Source organism: Calonectris borealis, chromosome 2 (assembly GCF_964195595.1).
Source record: "Calonectris borealis chromosome 2, bCalBor7.hap1.2, whole genome shotgun sequence".
In the NCBI taxonomy this organism is placed as follows: domain Eukaryota; kingdom Metazoa; phylum Chordata; class Aves; order Procellariiformes; family Procellariidae; genus Calonectris; species Calonectris borealis.
Window position 1 is genome coordinate 67054341 of NC_134313.1, and position 14697 is coordinate 67069037.

Genomic DNA, 14697 nt, shown 5'->3' on the forward strand with positions numbered 1-14697 from the left:
CGCTCTTAACATTTTAAAGTTTTTCTCTATTTTTCCTTTGCCTTCAGAAAGATATTGGCTTGAGAGGGAGTGTTTTAATCAATATATCAAATTACAAAGAACACACCACTATAGCCCCTGTGCTCTTTATTGCTTTACAGCAAAAGGTAAAACTCTGAGAAAACACACAATTGTACTAGAAAATAAAAATAGTGCTATACAATTTTGCTAAGGCAAAAAAGTGAAAAGGCTGCACACTGATTAATTTATGTATGGTAATAAGACTATTTATTTAAATGTAATAAAATAAAATGCCACTTTTTTTTTTTTTTTTACAGAAAACCATATCCCAGGCTTCAAAATCCACATAATCTGTATGCCAAGTATCTCTCAAACTGTAAGTATTAAAAATATAAACTTCTCTCTTACAAAAATAACACTTCAGAGCAATTAATAAAGCAAATAAAATTACTTCATCTGTTTTTTTTTTTTTTCCCCTTTTCTTGATACTTTATGATGCATACAAAGAGGAAGCACCTGTAAAAACCGCACGTATGGCTCAGGTCTGTAAGCAGTCTCAACCATGAGAGGTAGGGCATCAGATGAGATCAATGTGAAAACCCTTTTGCTTGCAGATCGTTGAGCGTCTATGAGGTGAACAATACAACTACTGAGCCAGCCATCTTCAGAATTTCACCCCCCTCTCATCAGGGAGAGCCAGAAAACTTTATACCAATGTTATCAGGAGTAAGGCAGGGTGGGAATTTCTGAACATTAGCAAGACAACTGGGGAAAAAAGAGGAGAGAAAACAGAATCTCCTCAGAAGCAGCATAGAAACCATCCGACCTATTGATACACGCTCATCACAGCAATTTAGCTTGAGCTACTTATGCTGAATTCTCCTCAAACACTGAAAACCAGTTAGTTTATTAAAATTATCAAATCAACCACTACAAAAACACATTATAGAATCTAGGTACATACATAGGGCAATTAAAGGCAAGATTTTTCATATGTTTACTACACAGCAAGACTCGGTCATTGTTAACAGACAGCTTTTAGTTCAAACAAAACATTAAATTGTAGACTGAGTGCCTTATCGTCCCTACCTCTGTTATCAATTTTGGCCTGTGAGAAAGCAATATACTGTGGCAATTTACATTTCCTAAAGTTTTTCAAAGTTAGATATCAGAGGTAGCAATTGATTTTGGTTCCTTAGCGTTTATTTACAGTACACCCCAAGTACATCAAGGACATGAAACCGGTAGATGATCCAGCATTTCCAACAATCTAATATGTTCCAGGCCTGTCTAAGTTTCTTAAGCAATCCCTTGACATGGCAGGGCAGTGGGTTTTGACCTTTTATTATAGGTCACAAGCTTGGTTTCCAGCTCCCCACAGTACTATGTGACCTGAGACACATGGAAACCAGGCTCCGTTGACTTGGTGCATTTGGTAGTTACTGTGGAATGGATGGGACAACGACGGAAACCTTCCTTCCAACCCCATCTTCCCGAACAACCAATGAAGCTAAGGGACAGTTTTGACAGGTACCAAGAAGGTTCAACGATTTTGGGATGGGCAGAATTCTCTGAGGAAGGCAATCAAAACGGAGAGTAGCAAATTGCAATATTTACAGGCAGCTTTAGTCATCATAAAAGAGCACGTGGCACTTCATAGCTTAATGGTGCCAAGTTAATGCAGATCAACTACAACTCCGAACACAGGCCAATAAAATTTCAGTCGTCTACTCTTTCTACTCTTCTACATTTAGCTCTCCAAGAACTTAAACTCAGGGCATGAAGGACAGCCCATTCTTTTGTTATTGTTGTTCTCAGATATATTTATTTAAGTTTAAACCCAAGTATTAACACTAAGAACAAATTTAAACAAAATAAATACTTACACATTTACTAATGCATTAGCCGACTGCAAAGTCTAATATCATCCAAAGTAAAAAGAAAGAAGACAAATTGCTGGGATCATTGAATAGTTTTTATGTATCTTACAGAACTATTAAAAAAATGCAGATGCATTAAATACAAGAGAAAGAAATCTGACAGAAATGAGATCAAGTATGTTATTAGTTTGAGTAAAATGTGAGGGTTTTGTAAATATTTTCAGCATTATTTAGGTCAAATAGACCAACTATTTTTCAAAGCATCCAATTAATTTCACAGTATCTCATTATTTATTAAATAATCACTGTAGTTTGGCATATATATAAATCAAGAGAAGTACAATATTTTGAAAGAAGTATCACAGCATGGGAAGCCATCGTGTTGTCTTTTGCATATTTCCAAATTTGAAAGCGTCTTGGTGCCATGTTAGACATTTGATGAAATAATTGCTTTCCAGATCTCTGTTTCTAATTTTGTAATTCAAATACCCAACTTTAGTGAAAGTAAAGCAAAGCTAGATGCGAACTCAAACAAAACAAAACCAAACCCATAGTAATTTCTGTGTTACAGGACATTTATTGGACAACCAAGAGTTACGATTGCTACAGCTTGGCAACAGTCTCTCTAATGTCACTATACATAAAATAGTCATCTGGGGAACTGGTGTATCAGTTCAGGAGCCGATACAGCATTTGTGCAGCAAATTTGACACCACAGGTTCAAAGCAGCTGCTTAAAATGATGTTGTTCTTTGGTACTGTATTTTCAGAAAAGGAAATATGGTAAACAGCCTGAAGTTACAAGTAATGAATTTTAGAAAGACCCTTAATGAGATGTTAGCCTCTTTCATTGCAGTTCTATCATTAAGAGCAAGGAGAGGCAGTTCAGCATTTCCACAGTAGTCTCTGCAAGCCTTCAGCAATTGTCTCCCATACCACACTAGAAGACTGGGGGGGGGCGAAACAGTTCTAATATACAGCTATACTGAACAACAACCAAAAAAAAGCAAGCTACTTCAGCTGAAAAGAAGAAGGGGAAGGAAAAAAAAAAAAGAAAAAAAAAAGTATGACATATGGTTACTATTGCCAGCAAGAACTTGTGAGAACTGAATCAAGATTGGCTAGTTACGTGGAATACATAGTAGCACCTTAACCATGTATTTCCTGATTTTAAATCTGCGGTGTTATCGTTTCTTGTGACATGATTACTGTCTTAGTTGCATAACAGGGGATTTTGATCAAGCATTGCCTATTTTAAAGTTTAGGGGGTTGGTGTTTTGGATTTTTGTCACTTTAGAAGGATGAGTGATGGGCAGAAGACATTACTACAGAAATAAGTTCCCCCTTCAAAAATATTTTAGGTAAATGAGTATTATTTTCATTGCAGAATCAAGTATTTTCCATGAACTAATTAGGAAAAAGAAGGAATTAAAAAAAAATTGCAGCAATTCATTTCCTTGTAGATCTGTCTTACACACTAAGTGCAAGACTCATGGCCACCTGGCTCTTGGTCACCATTGCAAACGTGCACCTATTGCATCGGCTGCTACAGCTTGAAGAATCTTTTCCTTTGTGAGGCCCCATGTGCCTGACAACTCGCTCACCTGCCACCCAGATGCATCAGACACATGTGATCCCACAGCAGGAGAAAAGTTACAATGTATTTTTCTAACCAAATTTTGTCCTCAAAGACCAAAGCAGGGAATACGTGGTGCACAACAGCCCATCAAGCTCTGTATACCTGCCGCATCACACCTGCAGGATCTCACACCCTTGGTCAGAAAGGATCAAAATATTTGGCTAAATACATCTGTTCATTGCATTTGACTTTGCTGGATCTGCACAACGCAATTTTCTAGAGGGGAAGTCTACAAGACTGGTCACTGTAAGACCACAACTTGAGACTCATACTGTTGTTTGTACTGAAACTGAAACTTTGGGCCGCAAAGCCATTTTGCAAAATACTGCACAAAGACAAAACAAAAACATATGCAGCCAGTTGTTCTCTTTACCTGCTGTTTTCTCCCTATTCCTTCCAGCGTGCTTATGTATTTTCCCAAAGGAGATGGCAAAGAACTAACAACTGTATGAATTCTAGTTTGTATGCCTTTTAGGGGTAGCTCCTTATCTGCCACAGCAATGCAAAATACCCACATTCCTCCAGATAAAGCATAGAACTATCTGTTTACATCATCTGTCCAATGCAAAGGGCAACAGCTTTATACAATGTGGGCTCAGACTATAAACTGTTATTTTTGGGTGGGGATGGGTGGAGGGAAGTTAGCAATAGCTAGCAACAAGAAGCATCTTTTTTTTATATATATAGAGAGAAAGATGTCTTTTTTTAAGATATGTGTGAATTTTCTTCCGGTACAATGTAGAAAACCAAATAAACGAGATATTATCACAAGGCAAACAGAACACCACATTATGTGCAAAATACACAATCGTGTCAGCAGAGGCTTAGAAAGCAAATACTAACTTTTAATGAACATTTTGACAGGTCTCATTTTTTTTTTCTGGGGAGGAGATTTTTAAAGCTGTATCTCCTCAGATTGACAACCTCTTCCTTTATAATTTTCTTATTTTACGTGTTTCTATATAGTTTCTTCCTTATGGGTAAAGCCAATGACTGCCCAAATGGAAAGCTGTCAACACACAGACCATAATTCAGCTCACTGGCTCTTTAAAAATTTCTGCAATATCATGCTCATTTCATTCATTTCCACCATGACTGAGAAGTTTTTTTATCAGCTATGGATCTGACACAGGAAAACATCACATGTCTCATTAAATCCAGCACAGCAAAATCCTGGTTTGGCCACATCTCATAGGATCCTCTTTAAAAGAAGCTGGTCATTTTATAGCGACAACTACAAAATAGTAATAGTGAAAGTGATCTGGTAAACACACTAATGTACTAAAAAAATATATATTTCATAACATGCATATTTCTGAAGTGGCCTTGCCTCTTCGATTTTCTACACTTACCTTGGTTGACTTGTCAGCGCTATGTTCTCGTTTTCCTACATGGTTCCCCATGATGGATCACCAGAACTTCAAATTCTGAAAAGATAAAAACAAAACAGCATTTTTGAAACCAAAACATTTGTACTGAAACACAAATTAAAATTTTCATCTGACACAGAACAAAGAGATAGTTCTCATACAATTTTTACAGTCCAAAGTAAGATCTGTGAAAGATCCTAAGGAAAAAAAAAGAAAAAAAGAAACAAAAAGGCTTATCTGGTCTATTTTGCAATACCAGAAAGCTTTCCTTCTTCTAAAAAAGACATAAACAGAGGAGGAAAAATAAAATAGTGTCTATTGTGAAATTTGCACATAAAACAAGACTAGATTAGAAATTAGGTAGAGGCCCTGTCTTTCGATATTACGTTTATAACACCAAAATAGCGTAATATGTATCAAATGATCTGTAACTACAAACTTCCATAAAAGATCAAGTAAGTTCTTTCGAATTCACATTTGCCATTATATAAACAGCAATTACTGAAAAAAAGCACCACACTAAATTGCTAACAATGTGCTGTGGAGGTGAGAATGGATATGTTCTTTACAGCCCATGCTTTCATGATAAGCCCATAATAAAGGAATGCCAACTCCTTCTTTGTATTTTCTGGCTCATCCTGTTGTACCTCAGCTTTAACAGAGCTTATGTAGGTTAAACCACAACACTCAAATTTCAGCTTTTAGAGTACACTTGTGGTTATACTACATGTTTCTTCTCCTAGAAGCATGTGTTTGTATAGGACCTTTTGCACAGCTGCTACCTTCAGCCGATTTAAATGCAGTGCAAGGTAGCATTTAAAGTCCTGAAAATTAAAACTACATGCAAAAGAAGTTTCAAGTGGACTTTTTGCTCTCAGAATTCTGAGCTGAACTTTCAGCAATAAAAGTTCAATTTCTAGTGCTAACAGTAACACTTCATTACTCTGCAATAAACAGAGGTATATACCATAAAACCTTAGCATCAGAAATCCTGGCACAACACACTTGCTACCAGAGGGCTAAGTTATTTCATTAAGCATAATCTTATGAAAAGGCTTCGGAGAAAAGGACAACCAGACCTTTGCTGTGATAGAAAATGCACGAACTAAAACAACAGGCAATTAACCAGTTACACTCGCTAGAACATACAAATATAGTCATAACCCCAGCTACACACACTGATTTGTGTACCAAACGACTCTAAAGACTTTAATTACTTCTGACTTTCCATCACAGAACTGTGTACTTTGTCAAAAGCAATCTTGTCCTGTATCTCTACTGCAACTTCTGGAGTAACTGATAGATTTATTGCCCCCCTCCCGATGATAAATTTTCAAATTAGTGAGGGTCTGCAGTGCTCATTTGACTATTCACTGAATTCCATTCACTCTAAAAATCAGAGTGCCACATATCACTGTATCCAATTAAATAATTCCTCAAAAATATCCACTTCTAAGGTCTCGCAAAGGAAAAATTAAAAAAAACATCCAAACTCAGTAAGTGCACTCAAGGTAGAGTTTATTGGCAAACTGGAAACAGATGTTGGGTTTGGGGTTTTTTTTTGTTTGGTTTTTTTGTTTGGTTGGTTGGTTTTTTAAACAGCGCTATCTATTCCATAAAAGATTAAAAGAAAGAATCCTATCCTTTCAAATTGTGAAATCATTACAACCAATTCACATTTTTGTGAGATCATGAAAATTTTCAAGGAGAAATACAAATAAATTCATATACACTGGGTTTCAGAGCTGAAATACCTCAAATGGCCTTTCTTATACAAAGTATGAGCAGCAGCTAACCTCTCACATCACCTACTTTGCAACATAAGGAAAATAGGGTGGAATACAAAACTATAGGAAATGTGTACAGCGAAATATAAAGGCATAATGTTCTGAGTGTTACTCTCCCAGTCGTTTATCAAAATATTAACTATCAAACTTGACCTGTAATACACATATGTTTAAGTAAACAGATTATGGAGCCAATGCTAACACTTGCAAACCAGAACTCTGGTCAGTGTCCTCCTGCCTCCCCTTTGTCTGCCTGGTGTCTTTGGAGTAATGCTCCAGGAACAGCCACCCTGTACCCATGAAACACTGAGCATAGTGGAGTCCCAATCCTGCAATGCCAAGGTAGAAATAGATACCAGATACGAGCTATGCTGTGAAAGTAAGCCAGATAAATGTCTAAAAATCATTTGTTGGCCAGTGAAAAGAAAAGCAATAAAAACTTCCATGCTGCCACACCGTAGATACCCAAGAATGATACGGCCAGTTTTCTGCTCAAATGTCTGTGCAAAACAAGCAAACAAAATGAAAACCAAGCAAACGAAGAAGTGTATGAAATGGCTGATCAACGCACTCCTGATTCCGGTGTGCATAATTCCTTCAGCAAGACGCTAAAAATTACACATGGAAGGGAATAAAAAAAGAAAAAAAGGCTTGGAGAAATGTAAATGCACAACGCTATTCAAAGTTTAGGAGTGTGGTTTGAGAGTACACCTACATCTGGGCCGAGTGTTACGTTTCTCTACAGGAACAGACTTAACAGCTGAAAACTAATGGCATTGATTAAGCCTGTAAATCTGCGCTTCTGTTTCCTTTGTTGTTTTGAATGTGTCAGAGGGACAGCGTGTGGTGAAAATTCACATGATCAACCTCTTCTTATTCTCACCTCATATGCAGAAACTAACACTAACACAACTAGATTTTACTTCATCTTTTTCATGCATAAATGAACGCAGATGTTTAAACTCAAGATAAGTTAGCTATAGGTACCGGCTATAAATTCCTTACATAGAGATAAGGCTACTTTTTAGCCAAAGGGACAAAAGCAACCAGCTGGATAGCAAGAATATCCTAAAAGTTACAGAATTCTTCATGCTACCTATTAAATGGAGAAAACTGTAAGTAATTGTTTGGGAAAAAAAGGCTTCCGAAAAATCTGACATGAATTAGGAAAGGAAACGTATAGTGCCAACTGTTCTGTAGATATCTGATTAGGAAGCAAAAACATACATACACACAAGCCTGTAAACACTAAAATCATTTACAGCAACAAAACCACCTAATTTTTCACGTTAGCCTCAAGCAGAAGTCTGCCTTACTTGATTGAAAACTGAGCACACGGGTGATGCTGAGCACACGGGATGCAAGTACATCCTGAAGTGTTAAGACTTAAACACTGATTTTGGTTCTTACTTTTGTGAGGAGACCACACTACACAGGTTCTACCTGCACCAATCTTTATGCAATGCGTTGAGTCACTGACTTCATGGGATTACTCATTGTACGATCTTTGTAGGAACTTGCAGCTAACTATTCAAAAAATCTGAGCTGAGAAAAGATTTGTATTTTCTTTTTAGTCACCTTCATAACATACTTCATAGTTGCCAGACTAAGCAGCTCTGTATATAGGGAAGCAGCAGCTTCTTGCACTTATTAACAAATGTCAGTCAACTGATCAACATTCTTGTTTGCAGAGGAATCCATAGATGCGTTAGCACTGACAAACAGCCGCAAGAAGAGTCATGAAGCTCCAAAACAATGCAAAACCAGAAGTACTGTAGAAATGCAGTAACCTTCTTTGAATCCAATGTGAATCACATCTAACAATAAGCTGCCAAAATAGGCCTGAGCACAAGATCGAGCGTATGACCGCAACTGCACTTGCCCGAAACCTTCCTGGTGAAACCTTGCAAGTTTCGTAAATCCTGTGAGATGAAAGATTTTGCACATGAGCTTAAGTCACAAAATGAGAGGGGACACTATGCAGGTCTGCAGCAGAGTACAGGGGCAGCTCCCCTATAAAACTCCCCACCAAGACTGTGGGTTTCAGCATATTAGAACCGTCTGAAAGGCTCAGGAAATAACAGGCCATGCGAGCAAACTGATTTAATAGGACTAAAAGTTGAAAACATTTCAGCTTCCTAACAACTCTTTTGGGTGAAGCAAGTGAATTACGGCAGGAAGCTGTGAACTGCCGCCGCAGGCGCCGCCAGCAGAGTCACCCAGCCGCCTCAGCACTACGCCACAACCACGTACCAAGCTGGATCAGCTCTGCTGCCAAGACCTGGGCACTTCCCAGTCGATGACTGGTACAGAAATAACTCCAGCTATCCAGGCTGTTTCAAGCAATTCCAAAAACAGCCCAGGGATTTTGCCTGGGGAAATAAAATAAGTGTCTCCTCCCATCAATCTACCTTCTTACGGAGTCAGTCCAACAGGTAACCTGATGGAAGTCTAGACCAAGCTGCTTTCCCGCTTTCTTCGCAATAGGAAGCCATGTTCCAACTAGCAACAACTACAGAAACGCCACTGCCTTACCGAAGGAGAGAAACTTCTCCTTGCTGTCTGCCAAACACAAAATAAAAACCGAATATGCAAAAAGGGATGGAAAAACTCAGTCCTACGCATCACATTCATAAACAATATCTATAAAAATACACATATGTTGGGATCATGTAACTTATTTCTCTTCATCTGAACAGTTGATTAAAAATAGGGTTTATGTATCATCATATCATTTTTTTTAACCCATTCTAGTCTGCCTGTTGAAACTAAATGGGTATTTGTCATTAAAAAAGAAGTTCTAATCATCTTCCCATACACACACACTGTCCTATAAAGAGGCTTACATTATGATTTAGAATTTTCACTGAAAGGCAGAAAAATGCTTCTCTAAACTTTTTGAATATACCAAAAAGTGCAATGGTATCACTTCCTGCAGGTTACGCTGTTTAAACTGCAAAATAGCATTTTCTTACTCACTCATGGGAGCCTGAGAAAGTTCACCCCTCATAATCATCAAACTCTAAAGAGTGTCTTTCCCCTGTAATATCTCACAGAACATTATAATTTTTGTATATTCTAAATACAAACGATAAACTTCAGCCCAGGAGCTGGTTTACAGTGACAGCTCACCAAATGTAATTCAGGAATTACAAGAGGCTATAAGCTAATGCACCTGGAGCACCTTTATTGAACATTAATGGTTACTTTGTATTAAAATACATAAACTACCAAATGTAAATCACAGGATGCTGCAAATGGATTGTTAAATATGATCCTTGAAGAGTAATTTGGTTATGTAAAATAAGGGTTCAATCTTGCCTCTTCCCACACACTTAATTATGACTCAACAGAACTATACATAATAATAAAGGTATGCAAGTACTTACATATTTACAAGTATCAGAACATAACTATTACCTTGTCTAGGAACACGTATTCACCACAGACTGATGTTGTTGGATAATGGTGCGGAGCTACAACACTAGATACATTTACCAAGTGCTCCTGGCCTTACTCATGCATGGGAAGGGTAACCATAGAATACAAAAATATTTGAGGAATTTACTTAAAACTTCCTGCTAAATTAATAACTATTCTTACCCAAGTAAATATTACATTTTACTACTATATCCAGATCTTATTAGACAAAATAAAAAGTGTAATTACTTTTAAGAAATGTGCAAGTTCTCTCTAATTTCGGTAGCCCTCTAATGTAGACTCTTAATTACAAACTTACCCAGCAAAATGACATGCAAAAGATTTTTTTTTTTTTCTAGTGTCAGGTCCAGGTTATATAGCTTCCTGGGAAGCAAGCTGACACATTGCCCAGCACTGGCTGCCAGCTAGATGGAAATCTTTGAGTGGGTTTTTTTAGGCTCTCAGTGTGATATACATCTTTGGAAGGAAGCCCTTCACTTCAGCCTTCTTTCAAAACAGTTCGAGACACTGGGCACGCCTCACCTGTTTCTTCAGAATTCCCTCATCATGGTAACCTAGTACTCCAATGTGCCAAGAAAGAAAACCTCCGGCAGGCGCAGGCAAATGACCTGCAGCTAATTCCATCTGTAGCCACGGTCAGATGCTTTGGAGCTAGATGTGAGCAACCACATAACAAAAGTAACCTGCCTCATGGGCAAACTCCTTCCTAGGAATCCTGCCCTCTTAATTCAAATCTTAAATTATTTCATGAAATATAGTGCCTTGTATCGCTTACAAGTTTCATCGTCATTTAATGCAGATTTAATTTTTCATTACCCGTGAAAGTGTACAATCCTTACTAGATCAAACCTCATTTCAATTTTGATTTCCACAATGACATTTCTCTGAAGAACGCTTCCTGAAAGAAAAATACATTATTTCAGACACATTGCTGTCGTGAATGATCAAAACCAAGATTTCAGTGGCGACCATAATATTTAAATCAGAGAAGTCACCAGTTTAGTACCAATAGGTGTATTTAATCATAATTGTACAGTGCCTTGCATATAGGAGTCCTGGCCTTCCTGGCCTATCTAGACATTACAACAATTTCCATGTTTATAGACAACTGTATGTGCCTTAGCAAGGATCCTGGACCTAGAAAACCAATCAGCCTCATCCCGCCCATTAAGAAAAAGAAAAGATACAATTTTAAAACAAATTTCTCAACAGGGCTTCTCTGCTCCCCTTCAAGAACTGAAAAATGCTCACCTAATGTCACTTAGCACACACTGATATCTATACTCCCTTATATAAACACAAATCCTCAATGATTATAATCGAATGGCATTAGCCACATGCTTACTGTTTGTCTTCAAAACAGTAAGATTAGGAGCACTGTGACCTCTATGTCAATCCACCTGCAGGGTCATAAGGAAATTTCCTTGATTACCTCCACTTTAAAAGAGAGGTCAGTGCATTTGATGGGGGAGCTAGGTACCGCCCCAAAGTCCTGGGGCAAGGTACAGATGCCCCCAGCACGTCCAAGCACCCGACCACGCCACTCCTTCTGCCTGCTGCACTTCCACCACAGCACCTACACCTCAGCACCTTGACAAAACATGGATTTCCTCATATGTCCTCCACACCTTTGCTGAGATATTTGTGCCTCACAGCTATTCCCAGTCTAGGGAACAGAGGGGACCACATGTCTAACATACATCTCCTTTGAACCTATACCAAAAAGGAAATGTTGCCCTCCTATGAAATTAAGACTAATTTGTCTATTTTCCATCTCAGTCACCAATATCAACAGGTTCATTAATTTGCTACATACTGTCTTTTACACACAACATCACAACAAAACAGGCTGTGGTTTTTTTGGGGATTTGTTTGTTTGTTTGTTTGTCATTTTGTGTTTGTTTCCCCACCCTACCCACCCCCACACCCATATCGGAGGACTGTTTAGGTCTGCATGGTATACAAACCTAGGAGCAAGGACCAATTTTCCCCAACCCTCTGTAAAGGATTAGACACATAGTCATTGGTGATTTTTTTCCAGCACCTATGTGCTCCAGAGACAAAATAATTTGATATCACAGTAAAATAAATTCTCTTATTAAAAAAAAAAGAAAAGGGCAAAAAAAGGCAAACAGGACAGAAAAAGATACAGAGAGAATGGCTAAGAACAGAGATACATCATAACCTCATTCTATATATTGTAAAGATATGCAGCAGACTCCTAAGACCATCACTTTCCACTATCATTGCTTCTAAAGCATCGTATTTCCTTTAGGACTACACCTCCGCAGCTGTGGACTTCACCTCTTGGCCTCAATGAGTCAACAACTAAAAGGTACGCACTTGTCCTAAATGCTAAAATATTGTTTACAAAGATAAACCAGCACACAAGAATATATAACATAAGTGCAGTATTAACCAGGAAGAAGAAAAAAAAATGAAATTCAAATTCAAATCATAGAGAATTTCAGGCCAAAGTAATAATCTTACCAGTAACAGAGGAGAAAAAGCACGGAGCAATCAAGAAACCATACAGACAGGTATCATTATTTATTACTTGGAGACTTTCAGTTTTTGAGATTAAGGTACTCTGAAATCAGACAAGACCTAACATCTGTTTTCACATAAAAATGGAAAGATACCATGAGAATAAAAACAAGATCTGTTTGAAGACTCACATTTTTTTTCCCGTTCTCTGCTTAAAAAAACAAGTCCTCTCCAAATGGTGAACGGTATATTCTCCCTTTTTAAGTGAGGTAGGTCACCTAAGCTTCCAAGTGAACACAGTCACTTTGATGATCAGCGTTTCATTAACGCACTGTAGAGACTGATGACAAAATGCACACCTGCAGTTTTAAACGCACATGAATCAAAGGCACTGTATGCTGTCTCTTATCTTCTCATATTGAACAGACTGACAGATGGGACAAGAAGATGATTCACCCTCTCCAGACACCGTTAATTTTGCTGTGAGAAAACACTGAACCACTATATCTTTCTCAATTAAAAAAAAAAAAAAAAAAAAAAAAGAGGTAAAAGCCTCTCTCTCTGCCCGACCTTTCTCTCCCTCTGTTTTGACTTCATATATAATCTGTCTATACTGTAAACATATCAACCAAGAGATGGGTTTCCTGTAAATGCTCCTCTGTTATATTTGGCATAAATATTGATATTACAAAAGGGTCTGACTTTCACCATACTCCAAGTTGACTCCCTCTTGGCTCAATCTACTGCTGTAAAGTCATGTCCCTCCCTTCCCATAAAAAAGTTGCCAGAGAGGCACAAAACCCAATCTTTCTTTTCTGACACGAAAAAAATGCATCCTTAACTATATGCTTATATTTGTCACTTTTTGTGCATTACATTTCTCACTTTTTTGCCTTCTCTTTTAATAGCTTGATTTCCTGAGAGTTCATGCATGAGATTATGCTCTGAAAGTAATTTTTTAAGTCATTTGATGGAGACTTAGTCATCAATATTTTCATCTGTGAGTGTGCTTAAGACATGTAACGAGGTTCAAGGTTCACGTGACAGCCTCCTAACAGGTTACCATTATCGGCAGACCACTAGCACAAACCCAAACACCACTGTTCTCCAGCCTGAAATGGTTTGCTATGCAAGCTGCAAGTGACGCCTCATGAAGCTTAACTAAAGATTTGTAAATTCCTCTGCTCCTAAATCAATAAATAAATTCAATAACAAAGTGACTTACAAAGCTGTAAAGAAGTAATTTTTCTGTGCTCATGAATGCCTATCTGGAAACACAGATACTATGACACCAGTTTGGGATTTTCTCTGGCAAGAATACAATGGTTTGCTTTCCCTTGTGAACAGAGAAAGCAAAATTATTTTTTGCTAAGGATAATTGTATCTGAGAAATAAATAAATCTATCTCCTTTTCAAATGGAATTTTAGTCCAGGTATTTTGGGCTTTAGTTGTTTAGGTCAGAGGCTCAACAGGTTACAGCCACTAAGCTGTGAGTTGTTGCACTTGGAATTTTACATAATTAATGAGTACAGCAGCAACCCCGGCACTGAAATCTGCATGAGAAACTACGTAAGTCTTTACATCACCCTGATACAATTATTGTACTCGTGTGCTTCTTCAAATATGCTTTCAATTATTCATGCCTCGTACTCGAACCTTGCCTCATTTTATCTAAATCTTAAATTTCATGTACTAATGCTGCTTTCCCAACCTTTATCCAGGCTATGTACAAAGACAGTATGGAAATAGTCATTACTGAATCACTATTGAAGAGAACAATGGCAGACTCAGGGAAAAATTTCTGTTTGAACATGAGAATGTACGAAATGTATATAAGACAGTTATTTCTCCTTCTTTTATTAAAAAGAAAATCAGACTGGTTATTTCATGTTAAAAGGAAGACAAAAGAATGTGACAGGCCAAACATTAGTTTCTTCAGCGTAGACTTCCAGTGCAGTTCACCATTTACGTCAAATTCAGTGTACAAAAAAAGAGACAACAAAATCTGGCAACATGTCAAAATAATGGAGTAAGAAAACATGTGTTTTAATAAGGAGACTAGCAGTGTATTCACTTTCAAAGATGATTACCAA

At 37.6% G+C, this 14697-nt stretch overlaps 1 protein-coding gene across 2 annotated transcripts in view; it reads right to left on the reverse strand.

Annotated features, from left to right (window-relative positions):
- Positions 1-14697, reverse strand: part of MBP (myelin basic protein) — a 123104-nt gene that overhangs the window by 90130 nt on the left and 18277 nt on the right. For both annotated transcript variants that reach the window (XM_075142210.1, XM_075142209.1), the window contains exon 2: positions 4871-4945. In XM_075142210.1, coding sequence (XP_074998311.1) covers positions 4871-4921 — 51 coding nt within the window. In that variant the 5' untranslated portion in view covers positions 4922-4945. The remainder of the gene's footprint in view (positions 1-4870; positions 4946-14697) is intronic.